This window comes from Colletotrichum higginsianum, chromosome 9 (genome assembly GCF_001672515.1).
Source record: "Colletotrichum higginsianum IMI 349063 chromosome 9, whole genome shotgun sequence".
In the NCBI taxonomy this organism is placed as follows: domain Eukaryota; kingdom Fungi; phylum Ascomycota; class Sordariomycetes; order Glomerellales; family Glomerellaceae; genus Colletotrichum; species Colletotrichum higginsianum.
Genome location: NC_030961.1, coordinates 1,122,299 through 1,145,128, shown reverse-complemented (window position 1 = coordinate 1,145,128; position 22,830 = coordinate 1,122,299). Strand labels below are relative to the sequence as shown.

General features: G+C 57.3%; 8 protein-coding genes across 8 annotated transcripts; 6 read left to right on the top strand and 2 right to left on the bottom strand.

Moving 5' to 3' along the window:
* Positions 1–126: 126 nt before the first annotated feature.
* Positions 127–339, top strand: CH63R_12588 (uncharacterized protein; the record flags this gene model as incomplete). The annotated part of the gene is made up of 2 exons (XM_018307562.1): positions 127–217; positions 245–339. 2 exons carry the CDS (start codon positions 127–129, stop codon positions 337–339), a joined length of 186 nt encoding a protein of 61 aa, XP_018151979.1.
* An 8,310-nt stretch (positions 340–8,649) lies between these two features.
* On the top strand, positions 8,650–10,242 carry CH63R_12587 (uncharacterized protein; the record flags this gene model as incomplete). The annotated part of the gene is made up of 1 exon (XM_018307561.1): positions 8,650–10,242. One exon carries the CDS (start codon positions 8,650–8,652, stop codon positions 10,240–10,242), a length of 1,593 nt encoding a protein of 530 aa, XP_018151978.1.
* A 1,681-nt stretch (positions 10,243–11,923) lies between these two features.
* Positions 11,924–12,198, top strand: CH63R_12586 (uncharacterized protein; the record flags this gene model as incomplete). The annotated part of the gene is given in 2 exon segments (XM_018307560.1): positions 11,924–12,046; positions 12,052–12,198. Coding segments are annotated over 2 exon segments (270 nt in total).
* Positions 12,199–12,394: 196 nt separating this feature from the next.
* CH63R_12585 (CFEM domain-containing protein) lies at positions 12,395–12,631 on the top strand (the record flags this gene model as incomplete). Its single annotated transcript, XM_018307559.1, is given in 2 exon segments — positions 12,395–12,589; positions 12,608–12,631. 2 exon segments carry the CDS (start codon positions 12,395–12,397, stop codon positions 12,629–12,631), a joined length of 219 nt encoding a protein of 72 aa, XP_018151976.1.
* A 50-nt stretch (positions 12,632–12,681) lies between these two features.
* On the top strand, positions 12,682–13,920 carry CH63R_12584 (CFEM domain-containing protein; the record flags this gene model as incomplete). The annotated part of the gene is made up of 4 exons (XM_018307558.1): positions 12,682–12,730; positions 12,808–13,348; positions 13,454–13,524; positions 13,628–13,920. 4 exons carry the CDS (start codon positions 12,682–12,684, stop codon positions 13,918–13,920), a joined length of 954 nt encoding a protein of 317 aa, XP_018151975.1.
* A 239-nt stretch (positions 13,921–14,159) lies between these two features.
* On the bottom strand, positions 14,160–16,022 carry CH63R_12583 (C6 zinc finger domain-containing protein; the record flags this gene model as incomplete). Its single annotated transcript, XM_018307557.1, has 2 exons — positions 14,160–15,849; positions 15,940–16,022. 2 exons carry the CDS (start codon positions 16,020–16,022, stop codon positions 14,160–14,162), a joined length of 1,773 nt encoding a protein of 590 aa, XP_018151974.1.
* Positions 16,023–16,927: 905 nt separating this feature from the next.
* On the bottom strand, positions 16,928–19,091 carry CH63R_12582 (Phosphate-repressible phosphate permease; the record flags this gene model as incomplete). Its single annotated transcript, XM_018307556.1, has 8 exons — positions 16,928–17,035; positions 17,115–17,209; positions 17,288–17,366; positions 17,422–17,497; positions 17,555–17,644; positions 17,713–18,473; positions 18,553–18,938; positions 19,022–19,091. 8 exons carry the CDS (start codon positions 19,089–19,091, stop codon positions 16,928–16,930), a joined length of 1,665 nt encoding a protein of 554 aa, XP_018151973.1.
* Positions 19,092–21,767: 2,676 nt separating this feature from the next.
* On the top strand, positions 21,768–22,502 carry CH63R_12581 (Secreted protein; the record flags this gene model as incomplete). Its single annotated transcript, XM_018307555.1, has 3 exons — positions 21,768–21,815; positions 21,872–22,294; positions 22,353–22,502. The coding sequence occupies 3 exons, from the start codon at positions 21,768–21,770 to the stop codon at positions 22,500–22,502; spliced, it is 621 nt and encodes a 206-aa protein (XP_018151972.1).
* Between the last annotated feature and the right edge of the window lie 328 nt (positions 22,503–22,830).

The following is a 22,830-nucleotide window of genomic DNA, read 5'->3' as shown; positions in this document are numbered from 1 at the left end:
GACGAGGACCAATGTCTGTCGGCTAAAACTGGTCGTAGGGGGGGGGGGCATTTTCTTCAGTTCATTTTTTCATCTGTCTTTTCAACTCCCCCGCATCTTAAACCACCAAGCCATCACATCATCCCCATGGCCTTCGTTCCTCTTTCGACAGGGTTGGAGCTCGAGTTCCCCAGTGTTTGTTGGCTCTCTCTAGCCTCGTCCCAGTGGCTGGAGACGGGTGAGTTCCAGTATACCAGTGTTCCAGTGTTCCAGTTCCAGTTACAGTTCCAGGCTGGTGGGCAACGCAACGCTGTGGCGTGGAGGGGCGCTTTCTCCTTCCCGACGAGGTATGGCGAGTAACCGCCGGTCCCAGTTAATGGGGAGCCGAGGGAATGGAATGGAACGATGCGCCGGGATTGGGGTTGTTTTTGGGGGCCGCGCATTTGGTTTGGGGCAGTCAGTATTCATCCTTTCCGGACTTGGTCTGCATGCAGTACAGGCGCATGTGTCGGCGACAGCGTGCGTCGGCCGGTGCTGGTCGTCCTTGTTGAGCGACATCTTTGGCTTTGGCATGTGTCTTTTGCAATGCCCCCCCGGCATTGCATGGCATGGCATGCATCCATCGTTCGCACCCTCTCCCGGAGATTGCCATCAGTGAGTTAGTTCACCGTATCTCGATTGATTGATTGTCTGGGCTGGGGCAAGGCTCCAACCTTCTGCCACCTCACATTCGGATATACAGATACCTGTGCTGATATTGTCAACTGCGTAACGGTCAACGGCATTCCAGTTTTTCCGAGCAAGGAGTCTCAACCGTCGATCGAACCGGACAACCCTCTGCGAAGTTGAGTAATCCGACAGGGTGCTTATCTTCGACTGCGGTCCGGTACAAGATGCTTCCTCTGGCAGGGTCACCCATCGCGGTTCTCCGTCCGCCCTCCGCTGTCCATCGGGTCAGTGCACCACAACAAAAACAACCACAACAATAACAAAACAGCCAGCTAGCCAGCATGTCGGTGTTTGCTGTTTGCCTCGGCGGCCGTTGTCATGGCAGAGCAAACGCACAGCCTCGACAAAACGGGCTGTTAGCGGGCCATCACCGCTCTGGGCGTCTGCTTACGATGAGAGCGGTGTTGAGACGCTGGCATCTCGGGTTGCGTCGTTGAAGACGACGCGCTGCATCCTTGGGCTTCTACCGATAGAGTTCGCCAGGGTTCTCCAGTGCGGTCAAGTTTGTTGGTCTCTTACTCCACTCCACGCCTGGCTCCAAGGACGGCAACACACCATCAAAGCCAGCCAGCCAGCCAGCCCAGCTCTGTTGTCACAGTATCTGTACGGCTCTGTATCCGTACCGTACTGATACTCCAGTCAAATGCCCTTGACAAATATTTCTCGAGAAAGAGAAACTCGTCGGGGAAAATTAAACTGACAGCACATCACCCTCGCCTTTGACATACCAATGGCACACAGCCATTCCCCCGAGACTATGTCATCCACAACCATGCTGTCCTAAGCTGGTGCCCGCCGAAGCGCCTGTCTTGGCTTCCCCTTCGAGTCGATTCAGCCGGCGCTTGGTATCTGGCAGCGGCACTGTCCGCCAAGCTCGGGTCGGTTGAATATTCGCGGCGCCGTTGCCCTTGGAGGCGACCCCAACTGCCTTCATCGTCACTAGACATCCAATAGCGGCCCCGGATCTTTGTTGCGGCATTGCCAGCAAGACGCCAACGCTACCCATCTCCTCTGGCAACGATGCGCCCCTTTGGAAGGCTGAAGTAGCAACTGACTGACTCTGTTGATGGGCCGAGCCTCGGACTTGTGGCCTAAAGAATGCCATCGGTTTCCTCTGCCAATGACACAAGACCGGGTCAAGGCCGACATTTCCTTGTTATTCTTTTTATTTTCATTTTTGTCGTTGGACTCACCAGAACTCGACCTTGTCCAAGTTCGCATGGGTAGCGGACATGGACAGGCTATGTTGAACCCCCGTCCCCTCGACGGGCTTTTCCATTTCAAACCGGGGACCAACTTTGAGTTTAGCGATCTGTTCTTGTTCCTGAACCTTGGTCGTTGACGGTGATACCGGCAAACTCTGAGCAAAAAAAAGAAGAAGAAAAAAAAAAGGCGGGCCATTTGCGAGTCACCTGCGAAGTGTGAGGCTCTCAGCGTGGGCCGCTCAACCTGCCATTGTGACGACATCACCGTCACATCCTACACACTCTACGCGTACTTACTTACTGCTTACGCTTAGCACCACGGCCGGCGTTGGACAGCGCCACGAAACCGTTGCCAACCCAGCACTTTTCTTCGCCATAGTTAGCAGCAGCCATGATCGTTGTAGATGGGGTTCGTATCGCCCGCGGACGGCAACCTGCCGCTATCGTATACCGACTACTTATGCTGTACGTGGTGCAATTCAGCGGTCGGCGTGACGCCAATCCACTCAATGTCTTTGATCGAGCTCAATGCCGACGAGGTCCAAAACCACGTGCGCCGGAAATTATCTCCCAAACCACGACCAGGGCCCTGCTCCCACTTTCCACTTTGACCAACTTCTGAACCGGTGGCTGCCAAGTCAAGTCACTGTACAACATGTTACTCTGTTCAACCCCAGGAAGCCAGACTTGGGGGGGGGGGGGGGGGGTCACGCCAAACATCCCTTGTGCTATTCCTCCATCAATGGCACCGCATCTGGCTCTAGCCCGTCACACGAGTTGAGATGGCGGTTCATGTCTCATGTCTTGCAAAGACGACGGAGTGCGGGGAAAAGGCATCACAAAGGACTTCTATTGTCTCTCTGCTGGGCATGCATGTCGTCGACTCGCCCTTCCATTCCCGCATCCGGTCTCGTTACAAGCCGAAGTTTGCAGTTTACTCTTGGGGGCGGGCCAGTGTCACCCACGCCTTTTGCACGATGCCCAAAAGGCGAGGCGCAGCCGCACAACGGCGTCGAACAAAGTTGTCAACTTTACCCGCAACCGCCGTCTTGAACCGGACTGGCTAGCCCTCTCGACCCCGGACACATTTTTAAACATGAGATGCGGCTTGGGGAACCACGTCATCCCTGTGCTGTGAGGGAGATACCACTCAGAGGCTCCAACACTTCCCAACGGCATTTCTTTTCTCAAGGACTAGGTGGGGGGAGGGGGGGTGACAGGGTTTACAAGCCGCTTCATAGTGCATCCCAACCTAATCGCAGCTTGCTTGATTGCTTGCTTGATTGCTTGATTGCTTGATTGCTTGATTGCTTGATTGCTTGATTGCTTGATTGCTTGATTGCTTGATTGCTTGATTGCTTGATTGCTTGATTGCTTGATTGCACTCTGTAGGCGGGCTGGCCAACAACTCCTGAGACCGGCATCATTGCCTCGTGGTAATTGATTGCTGGCAGGCCGTCAGCCGTGCAGGCGGAAGATGCACGAATGTGCTGCCCGTCACAAACCGGCAGTTGCGCGCCGGGATATGCACCAACCGCGCCCATCGTATCATCCGGGGCGGGTTCCGTTCGCGAATGGATGCCCAGTTTTAAGGAGGCAGCCAGGATAGGAAAAAGAACGAGAAGAAAAAAAACTCTGTCCCTGCTGCGTCGTGGCACATCGGATGATTCTGTCTCTCGGATCATTTCATCATCGGGGGGGGACTGGCCGGTGAAATCCCGGGACACGGATCCTTCTTGCTGCAACATGCTACAGGAGAGACGGCCAGAAAGACATGCTGACACGCAGCTGGATGGAAGCCGAGGCCAAGCTTCTGTTCATCGATCGACTGGTCAGATGGGGGGGGGGATGCTTGAGGCCTAGTACGCTGAACGACGCTGAAGAAGGAGACTCGGACGGCCCCCCAGCGGAACCGAGGGTGCATTAAAGCAAGCCTTTCCTGTATCTGACGACGACGTTGAACGCCGACCGATCTGGTGAGATGTGATTATATCATGATCACGATTCAAGAAACCCCGCTAAGTAAGGCCGAGGCAAGCTAGGGATCGAAGCCCACCCTCACCCAAGGTCTGCAGCGGACGTGGGGTCGTCGAGATGGTGTGCAGCGTCACAACCCCTTCCTCACTTGTTGAGGCGTAAGATCATTGCCAGTCTCGATCCATCATCCATTGGGCCTAGAACCCCTTAGGGCCTCGGGCACCGTGCCTAGATTGAAATCATCTTGCAGATGAGGTTTTTTCCCTCTCTTCATTCGCAAACAATGGCTTGCGTCCCTTGCATTAGAGGGGATGCCCTGATGGAGGGTTGGGCTCGCCGTCCATTCGCCTGGTCCCTCCCCCCGGCGGGCACATGCAGAGAAGACGGAAGCGAGGGGCGACGGGCAGGACGGGGCAGGACAGGTTCCCATCCCCGGTGCCTGATCGTGCGTTAGGGCTTCCGGCTCGCCGGCGGAAAGCCTCTTGCCGGAAGCCCTTTGTCCATGATGCTCAGGCACACCCACCGCATGGTTGCATCGAGGCCCCCCCATGGAGTGAAGGATGGACGACGTTCTAACATCTCGCAAGCTGTAGCAGCCCACTCACATGTCGACTTGTCCATGACGGGAGACACCGAAAAAAAAAAAAAAGACCATGTCGGGCGAGGGCCGAAGAGTCTTGACCGAGCCACTTCCACTCGACGACCAAGTGGATATCGCAGCAGTCGAACCTGGACGACCGGCGCCTTTCGGCCGGGGCTGGACTCGGTGACAAAAACAAAAAAGACTGAAAAAGTCCTTCCACATTGTCATTGGCTTTTCTTTCGACAAATTGATCACCAGCGGGTTGGGAAAAAGTCTGCGTGCGGGGGGGAGATAGGGAAATGGATGGATGGCCCCATCATACCGCCGTCAAGCCGCCGCAAAGCCATACATCCATCCACGCTTGACCTTTTATGGGCTCCGACCATATACATACATTCACACTCAGAGAAGCGAGGGAAAATATCTCGTCGTTTTCTCGACGGCGGGGAAAAATTCGGCAAAGACAAAGCAAAAGAAGGGGGGGGGGTAAAATGTCGAGAATTTTCTCTTTCCCATCGTCCCGACGGCACCCGAGATTTATGACGCGGTGGCGACGGGTTTGTTTCTATCTTTGGGGGGGGGATCGAATGGGGTCGTTCGTCGGCTTGAGATGTGGCGTAACTTGCCGAAAGCCTTCCGCTACGAGGGGACCTGGATGAAGCCGCTGTCTTGTGGTCTTGGGAACTCTTGGTCAAACTGTGGCCTGGTCGTGAGAAGTGCCTGCCGACAGACAGCCATGTCGAAGCAGAAACTCTCTCCTTCATGGACGACGGCGTCAGCTCGGACCCGCCCCTTGCCTTGAGAACAGCAGAGAACAGAAAGAAGGTCAAGGGGGGGGGGGGGGGGGGGGTCCAAAGCGTTTGGACCATGGGCTCTCTCACTCATGGTGCGGCATGTGGCAAGAGGGAGGGGAGAGGGAGTCGGCGCGTGGGATCTTTGGCCGCCGCACGATGCGATGCCACGAGGGGCGCGCGGGCTCAACACTTGGGGCGCCAACCTTGAAGTGGAACACGCCCCCCCCCCCCCAAATAGAATGAAGAAATCGAGAAGAAGAGGTACGAAAACGGTTGCTTCATGAGGGAAAGTATGAAGACGACGACTCTGGTCTCGAGGATCTCACACCATAGTTTCGTCGGGTTTGAGCAGCGAGGGGCGGAAAGCGGTCACTGGGGCTGGACGTCTTCTGCGATTTCGAACGACCGACTGACCGAGAAGGCCTAATTACCGATACATACATCGTACATATGCGACCAAGGGGGGGGAAAAGCGAAAAAGAAGAAAAAAAGGAAGGGGAAAAAGGGACCCTGCTGGATTCAGTCCCAATCCGGACCTGTTGATCTGCAGCGTCGAACCCAATCCCCGAACGAACGGTCGAAGCAGGTTGTGTGTCCAATGGAAGCAACGACCGGTTCTCTGGCGCGAAGACGCGAATGGCCGAGTGTTGGAAGCCGATGATGGTTTTGGACAGCATTGCTGGGCGACGTGATGCCGTCTCTGCTGCAAGGCATACATCGTATACATCCCCAGATACCTGTTTCCGGGGTCGACCCTTGCGGAACCCCAGAGGGTGTATACTACGATGTATGTACAGGGCGGGCGCATTGACCAGGGAAGATGGGGGGGGGGGGGGCTTAACTTCCACTTGACAACTCTATCACGAGTCTGATGGGAACGTAATTCCCCAACGGTTTGGATGGGATGACAGTCGGCGATGACGAAACAGCTCGAGTGTTCCCCACGCCAAACGCCCTTGGGAACATGCAGCGAGAGATGGAAGGAAACCCAACGTGTATCGTGCGCGGATGGCCGCCCAACAACGTATGTGTATATGCCTCTTGCGCGATGCTGCCGCAGCGCCCATCACTTCGCAGGCATTCCATGGCCAGTGGTTAATCTGCCCATTGGGCCATGTGCGCAACAGCACTCTTTCGTTTGACTGCCCGCCCTCCTTCCAAATCCTCTCTTTGCTATTTGCAAATGCATGGTTCTCTTGGGAAGGTCTCTTGGGAGTGAGGGGAGGAGAGTCGGAGGAGAGATGCTGACTGAGCCTTGACAGCACCTTTCGCGGGCCGTCTTGCGGCTTAGGGAAAAGGATGGATGGATGGGAAGGATGGGAAGGATGGGAAGCAAAGGGCAAAATTAACGGGCGGTCTGTTCTCTGAGGGTGTGTTCGTCTCTTCTCTCCCGTGGGGGGGGGGGAGGGGAGGGGGGGTGTAAGTGAGTTGGTCTAAAGTAGGAGATGCGCTCGGTCGGCGTGGTGAACACCCCGCGGTTCGCGTAGGTGAGATTCCATGGAGGGTAGAGACGGTCGGGCTGGTTTCATTCTGCAGAGACATCCAACGCTCAAGGCTGGTTTCTCGTTTTAGTTTCTGTCCATCCTTCCAGTCTTCTTTGTGCCAAAATTATCAACGATCTATTTTTTTTTTCTCCCTTCCTCGCGACGACGGCTGGGAGGGAGGTGAAACGGCCCAGACGCACTCTATAGGTTAGGACGTGGGGGAGGATGAAGATGGGACGGGGTCGGGTGGGATTCATCCGTCATGCGTGCCTTTTCTAGTTCTTCTTTTTTTTTTCCAATTGGATGAGGCATACTTTCCTGCGTGTGGCTCAACGGTACACCGGGGAGGCGGCCGCGGGAGGGCCGGGGCGCGCGTCGGGGAGAGCCGGGAAGGGCGGGCGTAGGGCGAGACGGCTGGCGCGAGATGGACCGGTGGTGATGGGGGGCCAGTCAAGTCGCCCTTTCAGTTGCATCATCGTTTGGCCCATGAGCCAGCCAGCCGGCTGGCTCTGGCCGTCAATGCTCCCAACAGGGACGTCCCGTAGTTTGGAAGAGGGGGAAAAAAAGAAAGGAAAAAAAAAAAAAGCCCGAGAGGGATTCTTCACTCACGACGAAAAGGCTCTCGGGGCGCGCCGGGGATGCAGGAAGTAGGTGCCGGGCAGCGGCGCCGGGGCCTCTGTGGATCCCACCCGGGTGCCGTGCGGCGCCGTGCGATGGGGTCCGATGAGAGGGGGGGGGGAGGGGGGGAGGGAGAGGACCCCGTCCATGCTCATGGCAGGCGTGCGTTTATCTGGTGGTTTTTGTTTCCTTTCCTTGCGCGAGCGTCAGACTTCACACTTCACAGTCCATCAAGCCCATCAGTCAACCTCGGCAGGGCGTTCGCAAGAGTGTGGCGAAGTGCGGCATCGCGAGAGCTAGACCCCGGCCGAGCGCGGGGGAGCGAAGCGGCAGGGAGGCCCTCTGACGGCGGCTTTGGCGGTAGGGCTACAGCGATGCGATGCGAGTCGCCTGGGAGGGCTGCCGGATCGGAATCCTCGTGGCGAAGATGCACGCGAAGCCACGGGCCTTGCCTGGAGGAGGGCTGTGTAGCTCTCGGACGGATCGAGTGATGCAAGAGGCTTCCGGGAGTGAGTGTGTCCCTCCCGCCGTCTGTCTGTCTGTCTGTCTGTCTGTCTGTTTGTTGATGTTTTGTCTTGGGCTTTGTTTAGTCCCGCGCTGGGAGGGCAACGCACGCTCACTCCCCGGAGGCCGGTCCGGAGGTCAAAGGGGTTTGTCGACGATTGGGGCCATCGGTTGTTTTTTTTTGACATGTGTCACGGGGATCAGGAACTGGGGAGGGGGGCGGCAAAGGGCTCTCTGCTCGGGGGAGGGGTAAACTTGTTTGGTGTGTTGCTGATGTTGGCAGACGGGAGGGGAGGAGGAGGAGGAGGACGACGACGACGACGATGGCTGACGAGAGGCATGGGACGAAGACGAAAGAGAAAGACTCGAGATAAACTCCAGAGTCTCAAGAGGGGCCGCGGCTTCGGCATCTTGTCTCGTAGGCAGCAGCCGTCAAAGCGGGTCATATCCGAATCGGGCTTCATTCCCATCTTCTGTTTTTTTCCTTCTCCTCTTTCTTTGCCTTCTTCTTTGCCTTCTTGTCATCTTCGTCTTCTCGCATTGGTGCTGGACAGCATTCGTCGGCTTTTGGACGAGGTCTGCTGGGTTGTGACTAGCCCTTTTTTTCTTTTGATATATGGGTATACGGCGCAGCAGACAACTTATCGGTCAGCCTAGAGCACAAAACGACGGGTGAGACGAGGGAGGCCGAGAACCTATAGAAACAACAGAAGTCCAAAATCCAAAATCCAAGGTCCAAGGTCCAAAGTCCGAAGTCCAAAGTCAGCCGTGCAAACATGGCACCCCGCGGACGGCCCAAGACTTGTCCTCACGACTCCCTCCTCGTCGACACCTCCGAGTACGGCCGGAAGAAGGCCGGCTTCGTCCGCATCCCGGCCGAGCAACGCGCCGCCGCGACGAGAAGCTCCGGCAGGGCCACCGCCAACTCCGCCTCCGACGGCCGCTCGACGCCGGACCCGGCCACGTTCCCGGGCCCGCTCGTCCTCCCCGACGACGACCTCGCCCTGGACCCGCGCGCCGCGCCCCAGAGCCTGCGGTCCTGGACCTCGGGCCACTGGCGGAACCCCATCACGCCCGCGAGGAAGACCATGTACGTCGCCGGCGTCCCGGCCATCGACGACAGCGCCGCCTTCATGAGGGGCTGGGACCTGCCCGACCTCTCTGACGTGAAGCCCCCCGCCGTGTCGTCATCGTCGTCGTCTGCGCTCGAGCACCCCAAGATCGACGACATCGTGGGCTACTTTTCCGTCTTCTACCACCCGTTGCCCGCGAAGCCGCTGCCGGCGCCGCTGACCTTTGTCCGCTGGGACGGCAAGGGAGGGGACGTCCCCACAGCAGGCGCGAAGCCGCAGCGCATGATGGTCGGCCTCGCGACGGGCGACGGGTCCGTCGTCGGCATCCGCGCGCGGCCTGCGCCGGACGGCCTGGCGCGGATGCAGCTGAACCTCTGCGACCTGCTCGACGCGCTGCGGTCGGTGCTCCCCGGCGACGCGTACGCCGCGTGCCTGGTTGTCGCGCAGGACCTCTACGAGGACGACGACGACGACTTCTGCTGCGGCAGGGCCTTCGGCGGGAGCCGGATCTGCGTCGTGTCGAGCTTTCGGTACCGGCCCGCGTTGGACGGGCTTCACGGGGTGGAGCGGGAGCACATGTGGCCGGCGTCGCACTGCGAGCGGTTCGTCGTCGAGGCGGTCGAGTGGTGGGAGGAGCAGGATGCCGCCGAGGCGGGGGGGAGCGTTGACGTCGCCTCGGGGGGCCAAGGCAAGAAGACGAAGACGAAGAAGGGGACGACGAGGAAGAAGAAGAAGACGAAGACGAAGAAGGAGGACTCGGACGAGGACGATGACGAAGGGGAGATCACGGTCGACCTGAAAAGGGTCACGGGCACGGCCATGGGCGCCGCCGTCGAGGCCTCGAGGGACGTCCTGGTGCCGCGAACCGGCACCCGACGGCACGAGGCCGAGGACCTGCGGGGCCTATGGTTCGGCCGCGTGGCCCGGACGGCGGCGCACGAGGTCGGCCACTGCCTCGGGATGGGCCACTGCGTGTACTTCGCCTGCGTCATGCAGGGCACCGGCGGGCTCGGCGAGGACGGGAGGCAGCCGCCGTACCTCTGCCCCGTGTGCGAGGCCAAGTTCGTCTGGGGGCTGGGCGAGAAGGGCGTCGTCGAGGGGGGCGCGGCGGGGCGGTGGAGGCCCGGGAGGCGGGAGGAGGTCGAGAAGGAGAGGATGGAGGTTGTCCGGGGCTTCTGCGAGGCGTGGAGGGGGGTCGGCATGTTCGCCGCCTACGGGGCCTGGTTGGATGCTCGGTTGAGGGGGGAGGAGTTCGGGCCGCCCGAGGTCGAGGTAATCGACCTGACGGGCGAGTGAGTGAGGGGGGGGGGTTGTTCCCATGGCGAGGTTTCCTGGTATTCTCCATGTGTACATCAGAGGTGTTTAGGGAGTTCAGGTCACGATATCAGAGGAGATAGTAAGAGCCCGGATTTAATGATTCTCGATGCGTGTTGTTTCTTATACATGTGACTTGCAACGAAGCAATGCATGACTGCCTGGATGCTAGGTTTGCTCCATCCAATGCGTCTCTCATGCCGTGGCATCAGTTGCCTACAAAGGCACGTCTCATCTCGTGGGCCACCATGAAGACGACTCCATGAAGACTGGCAATACTACGTCACAAGAGAGCTTCACTTTATGCACCTGCTCACCCAGAATGATATCAGCTTGCGTCTCAGTCAGCCCGACGACGCATTCCTTGGTTCAGACATCATCCAGACAGAAACTGCATGGAGGGGGATACGTGTATGATGGCCCATTCAGCTGTTCTTTCAACATAAGCCACTGGCTCCTGACATTTGGTTGAGCACAAGACGGCACATGACGGGGAGGAGGAGGCTGACACGTTCACACTTTCATCGAAGCATTATCGCGAGCATATATGAAAGACACCCACGTGGAATCATAAGCCAAGCAGAACCACACTTCCCTTCAAGAATACCGGACGGGGAAGGGAGGGGGCTTACGACACACCGAGAACAAGCCGGGCTGAGACAAGTCACCACGCCTCAAGACTCCAACTTCTCGGTACAGCCCTGTACAAATTCCCCTCCCTCAAGATCGATGGGCGGCGTTCAACTGCTTTGCATCCGACGCTTTACGGAACGCCGACTGACTGGGCTGACGGCAGCACAGCTCTCCTTCGATCGACTGACCTGGGCGATCCTCCTCCTCCTCCACCGCCGCCGCCGCCTTCGGCTTACAAAATGCGAGCGGTGTGGCACACCCCCGCGATGCAGGCTACCCGGGTGCGCCAAGCGCACGATCGGCATGGAATACAGCGGCCCATGGCGGGTCCAAGAATCGTTCTTCAACAGGACTCGGCGTACGCAATCCGCGCCGGGCGAATCGGGAACCGCAGCCTCCCAGTCTTGGTCACGCAGAGCTAGACTTCATCCGGCCACCATCCCAAACAGTCTAGGCACGACTCATCTGGCGGCTGGAACACTCCCATCCCATCCCATCCCATCCCCGGTCATCCACGCTCTGGGCCATAAGGTGATGCAGTAGCAAGCTCGAGGCACGCCTCCGAAAGCCGAAGCACGATGGCCGAAAGCGAACTCGTGGACTGGCCGGGGCGAGAGAAACGTACAAGCCACCGAAGACTGTCTTTTTTCTTCTCCAACAAAAACACGCACCGCACACACACACACACACACACACACACACACACAAAAAGAACCAGGTGCCACGCCTCGGTTGCTTCCGCTGGAATGTTGTGCTCGTTGTCCGGGTTGTAGTGGAGGGTATGTCTGTATGGTTTTTAGATGGGAGAGAGGCCCTTTTCCCTCTTCATACTATCTACTTACTGCTTTGTCGCCCAGGTTTTCCTTCTGGGATATACATATACACACTTCTCATATCCACGACCACCTTCACATCCTGACGCTCATAGTACATTAAACCCCTCCCCCCAAAGGTTTCAAGGGCCGGAGTGCTTCGCTCGTCGTGCCATTGTCGTACACCCTTTTATTTCACATCCTTCCGCGCCGTCGTCATGCGTCCGAAATGGGCGACCCTCGCCGTCCTGACCCTCGGCACGGCGGCGACGGCCTTTGCCCAGCAGCCCTCGGGCCCCGGGAATTCCAGTCTCTATCTACACGACAACCCGGATTGCGCTGTAAGAGGAACCCCCCCAAATATCCTGTCATCATCAACATCATCAACACCATCATGAACATCATCATCATCAACATCAACAGCAGCAATAACAAGAAGAATAAACCAACGAGTTCACCGTTGACACCTGACCGAAGCTACCTTGCTTCCTGACAGGCCTCAATCAGACGGAATGCCACACGACAGACCAACAATGCCTGTGCCAGGACGAAACCTTTCTCCAATTCGTGCAAGGCTGCGTCATCACGAGCTGCCCGCTGAAGTATGCTCTAGGTACAAGAACGACTCACGAGGCGGGGACGGACGTGTCCCTCGTAGTAGAGAAATGCCACCGGCTGACGTCTTTCGAATGACTCCAGAATCTCAGAACATCACCTGGACGGCGTGCGATTTCCCACTGCACAGCGGCGAGTCGGCCACGAGGATCGCCCGGATCGTCATCTTCACACTGCTACCGACGCTCTCCATGGTGATCCGGATCATCACCAAGCTTGCACGGCTATCTACATGGGGTCTCGATGACTACACAATCATAGTGGCATACGTGAGTAAAAAAGGCCAGCTTTACCCCGGTGGGAGGGAGTGAGGGGGGGGGGGGGGGGGGGGAAGGCCGTGGGTTGAGACGATGCTGAGAAAATGGTGATCAAGATTCTTCTGTTGGCGTACACGTCTCTGCACATGTACCGTAGGTCTTCTTTTCTCACCACCATGTTGTTGGTCTGACGGAGTGGCTGGTTCACTAACGCCCTTCATTTCCACCAGTGGAACATAACGGAGCTGGACGAGACCTCTGGACTCTCTCCGATCATCAGATCACCGTCTATTTCAAGGTGACGATCCCGCCCCCCCGACGAAACCAAACCCCTCACGGCTTGTCTTTTCCACGAACGCCTCTTAACATCATCTCCCGACAGGCCTTCTACGCGCTGCAGACGCTCTATCACTCCTGCATCGACATGATCAAGGCGTCCATCCTCTTCATGTACCTGCGCATATTCCACCTCCCCGACGAAAAGATCCGGGTGGCGCTCTGGATCACCATGGGCATCAACATCCTCAGCGGGCTCAGCTTCATCTTCGTCGGCCTGTTCCAGTGCCAGCCCATCAGCCTCGCCTGGACCTTCTGGACGGGCGAGGCGACGGGCAAGTGCGTCGACATCGTCCTCCTCGCCCTCTCGCACGCCGGCATCAACATCGCCCTGGACCTGTGGATGCTCATCCTGCCGGCGACGCAGATCTGGGGCATGAACCTGGCGGTGCGGAAGAAGGTGGCCATCATGGCCATGTTCAGTCTCGGTCTTTTGTGAGTGGCCAACGCTCGCTCTCCCTTGCTCATCTCGTTTTTACTTTGGGGGAGAGGAGGGCTCTCCTTGCCGGATGCCCGAAACTGACGTTGTATCTTCTTCAGTCTCACCATTGTCAGCATCATTCGTATCCCGGCCATTCTGTACTTCCGCCAACACCCGTTGAACCCGACTGGTATGTTGACAGAGAATTGCCCCCCTCCTCCACTTTGAGCCATCAGTCTCGAGCCATCAGTCCTGCCTCCGGACACGAAAGCTAACCTACAACCCATCCCCAGTCGCCATGATGCCCAGCGTCATCTGGTCCGACATCGAGCTGAACGTGGGCGTCTTCACGGCCTCCATACCGAACATCCGCCAGTTCTTCGTCAGGTTCATCCTCCGGCAGTCGGAGAAGAAGAAACGCCTCACCGCGGCCCGGTCGGGAAACACCGAGGGCTTCTCGAAGAATACGGCCCGGGCGTCGACGCTCGCGCAGCAGCTGAGCGAGTTGGACACCATGGACGAGAGCCACGACGGCTCGCCCTGCAAGCCGGCCCAAGGCCAACACGTAAAGGCAACAGAAGAGTAATGAAGAGGGACCAGGGTTACGTTTACATTGCAGGAGCCCAAAAGAGAAAGAAAAAAAGAACAAGCGCCTGCTATCGTCCATATACCCAAAGCGGTAACCAGAGTTGGAATATCTGGTTTATCGACACTATTTGATAATGAATAATAATACATCGAGGCTGTTATGTCTCTTGAATTCCTCATAAAACGGGTACATAGTTACGAGGGAGGCGTCTATATCGGTGTCAGGCAACTCACAGCTCACAGCTCACAGCCCAACCCGGCATCAAGGGCGTCCCTCAAAGGCTCTTCGACGTGTAACCACTCGCCAGCACAGGGATCCCACTTGAGGAGTCTCCCGGTGACATCCCCCTCGCGGCTGAAGCGCAGCTCCCGCCTCGCCATGCGCGACCACTGCTCGTCCTCGTCCCCCGACACGGCGTTCTCGGCCTCGATCTCCATGTTCCTCACCGCCACGCCGTAGAAGATCCTGCTGTCCCACAGGCCGTCGCGGCGGTGGTGCTTGCCCAGCAGTTCGGTCGCCTCCCGCCTCAGGCCGGCGTCGCGGCACCGGCACGCGGTGACCAGAAGCGGCCACGTGGGACCGTTGTCCATGCTGAACGTATCGCTGCAGCCGCCGCAGTTGGACTGCGCCTTCAGGATGATCCGGCTCAGCTGCACCATCTCCCGGAACGACGGCGTCAGGACGATGACCATCCTGATGTCCGTATAGCTCATGCTGGAGACCTCGTTCCAGAGGGTGAGATATTGCAAGCGCAGGTTGCAGGCGTCGACATATGAGTAGTAGTCGGACTTGCCGAGGTGCTGGCGTGACCGCAGCTCGTCGTACACGGCCTGGAAGGCGGTGTTCCACCTCCGGAGACGATCCAGGAACACCGGGAGAGCGGCTGCCAGCTTCTCTCCGCCCTGCGTCGGCGAAAGGACCGGCCGCACGTGGCTGCCGGCGAGCATCTTGGTCGAGAGGCCATCGACGAACACTTCGGTGTAGATGGGACACCTGTGGCACGTGTAGTGCTGCACGACCCTCCACCATCGCCGAGCCGCGTCTATGTCGGCGAACCTGGGCGGCATCTCGTCGACGGCCAAGGCCTTTTCGGCGCCGCGACAGCACCAGCTGACCTCCGAGAGGAGCTCCGAGTGCAGCACATTGTGCGACCACGCCTGCATCGTCAGGCCCTGGAACACCCACGCGGCGTCGTCGCACACGGCACGAACCGACTGCGTCGCCGCCGCCGCCGCCGCCGCCGAGCCGTCCTCATCAGCGGGCGATCGCTGCTGGCCAAAGTAGATCTCCATCATCCTGTAGGCGTGGCCCACGTGCGACAGCGCGGCCGCGCGGTCCCCGTGGAGGCACTCGAACGTGACGAAGAGCACGCAGCACACGATGACCCAGAGCATGTTCTCGCGCGAGGGCTGCGAGCTGCGCACCAGGCCGACGGCGCGGCCGTATTGCCGCAGCGCGAACTCGTAGTGCGGCCCGCTGGCGTGGAGCTCCCGCCCGGACCGGCGCAGCAGCGACGGGACGAGAGCCCGCGCCATGCCGGCCATGGCGAGGGCCGCGTGCTTGATGGCCGGCTCCCGGCGCGCGAGCTGGGGGATGACGCGGTGCATGGCGTCGCTGGGGAAGAGGTAGATGTTGCCGATCAGCTGCTGCCAGAAGTCGAAGTAGACCCTCTCCTTCGGGTCGGCGAGGAAGGCCGCCTCGTAGCCCGGCTCCAGGAGCAGAACGGCGGCGGCGGCGGCATTGGGCCATGACGCCCGCCACGTCGTCGTGCCCTTGGAGAGGATCGGGCGCGGGGCGGGTCGGTTCGGGAGTCGTTCCCGCCCGGACGTGTGGTTGAGATATCCTTCGCAGACTCTCGGGCTCCGCGGCGATTCGGTGCATCTCAGGCAAAAGGGGCGCGTCTCGTCACACTTGACATGGCGTCGTCTGGCCATCAGACGCACGTTAGGGTTGAGCTTTGTCCAGGAGGTAACCAGGTGTCATGAGGAAACCGAAAAAGAAAACGAGAAAGCATACTTGCATGTGATACAGCCCGACCTGACCTTGGTCGCGCTCGTTCTCTTCTCGCGCGGGCGTTTGCCCAAGGAGAACGTCGACATGTGAGGGGACATCCCCGGCACCCTAGTGAAGCGGTCGGTTGTCAGCGAAGCTACTGCTGTCGGGGAGCCGATGTGGTGCGCACTTCTTCGTTCCGCGACTTGCGGTCGGCATCGGGGCAAGGTCATTGCCGGCCGAGCCAGGATTCGACGGAGCCGAGCCGGAAGCCGCTGAGAGAGACTGCAGGTCCACCATCTCCGAAGTAGCTATCACATGAATTGCGGAGAGACGAGACTTGCAAAAGGGGGGAGATTTCCGCAGGAGGAACGGCTCTTATGATGGTCAGCGGATGCTGATGCCTGTTCGATATCCCTGCAACGGAGGAAGCAGTAAGACTCAACCCCGTCATCCTTCGGAAAACAGCCAACCGCAGTCGAGATGCTTGTGTGCCCAATCTCACTCTTGACAGGGGTTGCGTCCAAGAGATGTTGGAAAGCAAACGGTGCTCAAGCTACGGCTTACGAATGCCCACAGTTACACATGCCGTCATCATCGATCGTACAGGCCGAAAGTGAACCTAGAACCCCCGATATATTGGCTCGTTGAAATTGTGGACGGCATATTCGCTTGCCAAGAAAGATCCGCTTAGCTCACAGGCGCCGTTCTCGGCAAATGGTTGCCATGAAGCCTGTCAGACCTGATGAAGGCATGAGAATGGTGATAATATGCCGATTATTTCAAGACACTTGTCACTTCACAGAGACCTGTGGCATCATCTGAAAGATAGACAGTGAACAGAGAGTCCATCATTTCAATGCCACATTGTCGGTCGATTGCCAGTGTCACAGTTCTCAAAAACATACACAAAAAGTTCCCTGGGTATTTGATTGAATACATCTGTTTTGCCCTACTGTCGTACATAGAGGCCAAAACCCTTGACAACCCAGGTTCTTTTGCGCTATTTTGTTTAGACTTGACCTCCCCATCGAGGGGCATTGATGATGAACGCCATGAGACTCCCGCTGAGGATAGCGGCGGTCGGCAGAGTGATGAACCAACCCGCGTAGATCCATGCCTAGGTATTCAAGGGCGTCAATAGGTGATTGGTTCCTCTGGTCACATGGGCTTGTAGTCTGCCACTCAGGATCACTCACAACCATGCGCCAGTTAATGGCCCGCCAATCTCCATTGCACAAGCCAACACCAACGGTAGCGCCCGTGATGCACTGGGTCGTCGAGACGGGAAGAGCTGTTGACGGAGGAGTTCAGAGTCAGTCAGACGCTTCCTACTAGCAACTGTCGTCTTGCAACTGGACCAGATACTTACAGAGACGGGTGGCGAAGATGATGGTGAACGCGCTGCCCAACTCCATGCTGAAGCCACGACTCGGACTGTGAAGAGTGACCTGCACTTCTCAATTAAAAAGTAGTTTGGGATAGAGAGTGGAAAAGACGACTGACCTTGTTACCCAGGTTGCGCATGATGCGATATCCATACGTCCACAGACCGATGGCGATACCGGCACCGCCAAAGACACTACAATGAGTGTCAGGATACTGCTCTTGGCCCACCTCACGAGTGGTGACAACTTACAGAATCCAGACCGGTACTTCCGCTTTGTCGCCGACTGGCAGCCTTCCGTCTCTCCAAACCTGGAAGATTGTAGCATATGGGCCGATGGCGCTGGGGCTCGTTAGCAATCACGAACGAGAGGGCACATGCGGTGAAATGGGGAGGGGGGGTGAGCTTACTTGGAGACGTCGTTGGCGCCGTGGACAAACGACGCGGTAGCGGCTGTCATGATCTGGAGGAAAGTATAGAAATATTCCGCCTTGTTGTCGTACCTGGCCGCGCGAGCATGCATCTCGTCCAAATTGCTGCCGGCGAGACCTCCGTCGTCGTGCTGGGCACCGACGATATCCTGGTCGACGCCTCGGAGCACGGCGAACTTGAAGTACCAAAAAAGAACCGGTCCGCTGTACCAAGGACCGTCGGGTTTGGGGCCCACGAGAGACTTGCGAGGCGGGTGGGCAGCAGGCCCGGCCTCGCCCTCCTTGACGCCTTGAGACTCGAGGTCTTCTTTGGTGGCGTGGCCGGCGTAGAAGTCTCGAACGCGGCCCTGGAAACCCGCAGGAGGAGGGCCGACGTCTCCGCGCCGCAGGAGGAGAGGGCCGTGGAAGACGTGGTACCACCGCATCTGCCAGTCGTCCTTGATGATGACGCGGTACAGCCACGGCACGAAGAAGGTGGCGACGAGGGCGGCCCAGCCGAGGCCGACACAGACGATGACGATGGGGATCTGGGCGTCGGTCAGGGCGATCTCGTAGGAGCCGCCCTTCCAGACGAGAAGCATGACGATCAAGGACGCGGTGATTCCGAAGTAGACGGGGACCAGGAAGAGCCCCTTCATGGCTGGGTTCTTCCGGAGAAGGACGGCAAACTTGGTGATGCTGAAGATGGTGGCCGCGAAGATGCCTGCGAGGCAGGGTGCTATGATCCAAGCTAGGAATACCTAGTCGCACCGTGTTAGTCACCAAGTGTATAACCAGCAACCCAGCAACCCATCCATAGCCATGAGGCTCCCTCCTTACCTGCACGACACCGCTGTTGAGGGCTTTCATGCCGCCGCCGGGCTCGACCCACTGGATACCGTTGACACCCAGGGCGGCGATGCCGAAGCCGATGACGCCGCCCATGATGGAGTGAGTCGTGGAAACGGGCAGGCCGACCTTGGTGGCGAAGGTGAGGTAGAGAGAGGAGGCCGTCACGGCGCACACCATGCCCAGCATGAGCAGGGCCGGCGTCTCGGCGAACCTCTCCGTGTCGACGATCTTTGTCCTGATGGTGTCGGCGACGCGGGCGCCGACGCCGACGGCCCCCGAGAACTCCATGACGGCCGCGAGCATCATGGCGTGCAGGTAGCTGATGGACTGAGAGCCCACGGCCGTGGCCCAGGCGTTGGCCACATCGTTGGCGCCTGGAATCCGGTGGAGTTGTCAGTGGTCTGAAAGGGTTGAAGGCATACCAGAGACACATAGATCTGCCAGGCCATGAACTCACCGATGTTGAATGCATCGAGCCAGGCGAACAACGTGCCAATGACGAAAAGATAGTTGTACTGCGTAAGCATCTTGATAGGCTTTGGACGCCGAGGAGTCTCGGATGAGGTGAAAGGCGTGGGAAAAAGAAGCAAGGCCGGCCTGGAAGCACCTGGCTTACACGTTGCGGAGAACGTGGTCAAGAACAATGGAAGTGATCACAACGGACCAGCAACGAAGAAATTTTGAAGGCTCTAGGAAGAAAACGCTCTGCGTCGGTCGAAGAGAAACGCGCTGCGTGAAGATCAGAAAACATCGCAAGGACCCGGATCTGTCCCCAGCTTTTTATCGTCCCGTCCAGCTCTGGCTTCGTTTGTCGACGAGGACGGTTCACGCACGCAAAACCTCACCATCAGAATTGGGCAGGGCCCGCCACAGTGAACCGCTCCCCATGGGGCCAAGACCACGTCTTGTTTCTGGTTTAGCCAGCGGAACGGATCGATCGCCATCTCTGCGCAGCTTGCAGGTTGCTGGCGGCCATGATTGTGAGCTCTCGGCGCCTTGGCGGCCTATAGCACGCTGCTCTCCAGTTCTTCTTCTGCTACAGACTACACGCCTTGGCTCGTGATGTCTTGGCCCAGCCTCTAGTGCCAAGTGGCTCCTGAGGTCGGGGGTGGAGACCGGCTCTGGCGAGCAACTACGGTCAAGACTGGTGCGCGGTGATGATCCGGGTAGGGTCTAGGGGGAGGGGGACCAAGTCGGAAAGCTCCCTCCTGCCAAGATGGTGGTGGTCTTATATGCCGGCGTGTACTCTGTACGTGGGGAAAGATGGGAAGGGAGCCAGGTTCATGCACTCGACGGAGAGGAGGGGTTTTAATATGAACCAAAGTTTAAGTCATGAACACTTCGGTTGGCACAGTCGTACCATTAACCTCGTGTCGGAAATTGGATGACGTTGTGGGAGTGTCTGTCAGCTCATCTTTTAGACGAAAATAACTCGCGATATCAGACCAAGCAAGTACAACTGCTTGTTAACAACCTTGTTCGCGGGATAGTTGGCTTGTCATGACACTTGCACATATCTGCGTGCCGAGCGTCGGTCGGAGAAAAGACGGAACCAAGGGGCACCAAGCTTTAATTCAGCGAAATGGCTTCTTAGCATGATCTCTTGCTAGGCTGCTCTAAGTCCGTGCTAAAAGTAGAACATGAGCACGAGAGCAGTTACTGCAAAGAGCGGGGGGCCTTTAAGACCTTAGAAGCCAAGGCCTGACGAGTCTGATGTTGACGCTGAGAATACGACCTTGTAAGGAGGAAAGGCGCCCTATGAAGCGAGCCCGGCCATTAGTCAAATTATCAGGCCAAGAAGCTCGGCAGCTGGGCTTGCATTAACCTCTACGTATTCCATTCTGACTTGGGCTCAGGTCCTTGCTTTGGTTATTACTCGTGATAAGAGGCGACTTAGGCGAGATGGCGGGGGGGGGCTTTGGGCTGGTTTGCTGTCTTCTTGACTCTCTGTGGTTTGGAAGAAACGTGCCAAGGCCAATCAGCAGCGACACAAACAACCACTGTTTCGCCTTTTGCCATTTATAGCACGGGATGGTCCGCCCAAAGTGCTTCCACGCCTGCGGGGGCATGGGTTTCGGACATTTCGTACGCTCCTTAACAAAGGCTTGGCTGTACGCTGGGCTGCGCCGTACGACTCATGAGCCTCCTGGTGAACGGGGTGGGCGACATCGACGGTGGAATGTCAGAGGTGGGTTCGAAAAGACAAACTGGACCTCGTTATCGAATAGATTCGGATTGACATGGGAGGTAGATTAAGCACCAAACGTTGGTGTATCTGACGGCAATATGCAGTAGCCCGGTGCAATCGATGCAGTGCAACAACAACAGAACGTTGTGTACAAACCCGGCATTGCTCTTCAACTGTCTCCAGATGTCACGAATGAAAGGTAGGCACTACGGTGTTATTGGTCTGTAATTGTTTCAAATGGAGGTCTAGTCGCGCTTAAGAAACAGAAAAGTACAACAATGGAGCATTGTGTCATGGTTTGAGAAGCCCCAGGACCACGCTCTGGATTTCGATGGCGGTGAGCCGTCTTCATACATGCGGGGATCGTAGGTTGCCATCCCCTAATATCGATGAGATGATGGTTCAATGGTTCAAATGCCTTCTGCCAATGTGTTGGGATGCTGTGTCACTGCCTGGGCCATACCCGACCTAGGAGGGTAAAGGACAACGGAATCTCAACGATCAGAGCAAGCTACTCTGGAGTGGGTAACGATTCCCACTATGTAACGGTCGTCTAACGGTAGTGATATATCATCCTTCGTTTTCAAGTACACAGGTATAAGAAAGCAAAAGAAGGTTGCTAAGTGAACTAGTACTCGCGCAGAAGCCCTCCCTGGTGTTTTCTCCTCGTCTATGAGCCAAACCCCCTCCGCAAGCACTGACCTAGTCACTGTTACTCATGTATGTCATTCATAAGCTAGCTCTAGGTTCTAATGATGAGGCTCTTGAGTCACTGGATGAATCACGGGAAAGTCTTGAGGTGTAGTAATTAACGAAATAACTGATTCGCAGCCTTTTACCTTGAATTGAAATGGTACTTAACACTCGTGTTACTTCAAATGATTCACACAACCCCGTCAGATCCCATATAATGGACTCTTCGCCTTATCCTTATGTCTTGCTTCGGACAAACCATATCAAGAACAATTGCAGCAACCTAGCCTGAAATCACAGAATTGAATAACAATCGTCCAAGATGCTTTTCGCCAGCTTTCTCTTCCCCGTTGCTATTTTGGCAGTCAAAGTAAGACAGATACTCTAGGAGCCTCATTGAATTCTACATAGACTGACCAACAACAGGCCCTCGCCCTCCCCAGTCAGAGTCAAACCTCTGCTATAGAGCTCCCCAAGGGTTACAGTATCTTCGTCCCGGAGTGGGAGGTTCAGGCCAAGCCCGGCGGGGATAAGATGATCCTCAAGGGAACAGTCGAGGAGGTCCTCGACGAGCTCCACGGCATCAACCCAAACTACGAGCAAGACTTTGGCCTCGACCTCAGCTCGCCGACCTACCTGAGCCAACCGGCCCCCGCCGTCGAGAAGCGGGACGACTTCCAGGACGCACATTTCCAGTGCAACGTCACCATCATGGCCGATGCGAGAGTCATCGCCGACGGTGCCAAGCACCTCAAGGGTGTCAAGGGACAGCCCCGAGGCGATCCCGGCCCGAACTCGTGCGGCCGCGTGAGCTGCAGCTGGAAGTCCGCCATTTGGTTCTGCAACGACGTGAGTTTTTTCTTCTGAAAATGCCCGCGGAAGGGTTCCGAGGCTAACAATGGCGCAGAACACTCACTCCATCTCCGCCGGTTCCTACCAGATGCTAGCCGACGGCACTTACCACATCATGAAGCAGTGCACCGCCGGCGAATGGGTCAGCGGCCAGACATGGCACAAGGACAACTGGAGAGTTCTTGTGGGTCGCGACAAGTGTTGATAAGACAGAAATGAGAACATGGCAGTGTTTGGGCCCAATCCTTTCGGCAAAGTGAAGTCCGGGCCAACTGCATTCTAGAGGCCATTGTGTGCCGCGGTCACTCGGATTCCCAAAGGCGATTCGAGGCCGAAATGCGGAGAAGGGACTACTGAAAAGCGACGTCTCCAACTAGCATCTGAATTCCAAATAGAAATCCCTAGTGTTAACAACGTGCGTGCCTTTCAATGCAATGATGTACGTATGCCGTCAGCCCAAGGTGTCAAGACGGCGATGAGCTCGGGGACTTTAGCGTTCCATGGTGAATGAATGGTATTATTCCAGTCCAGAT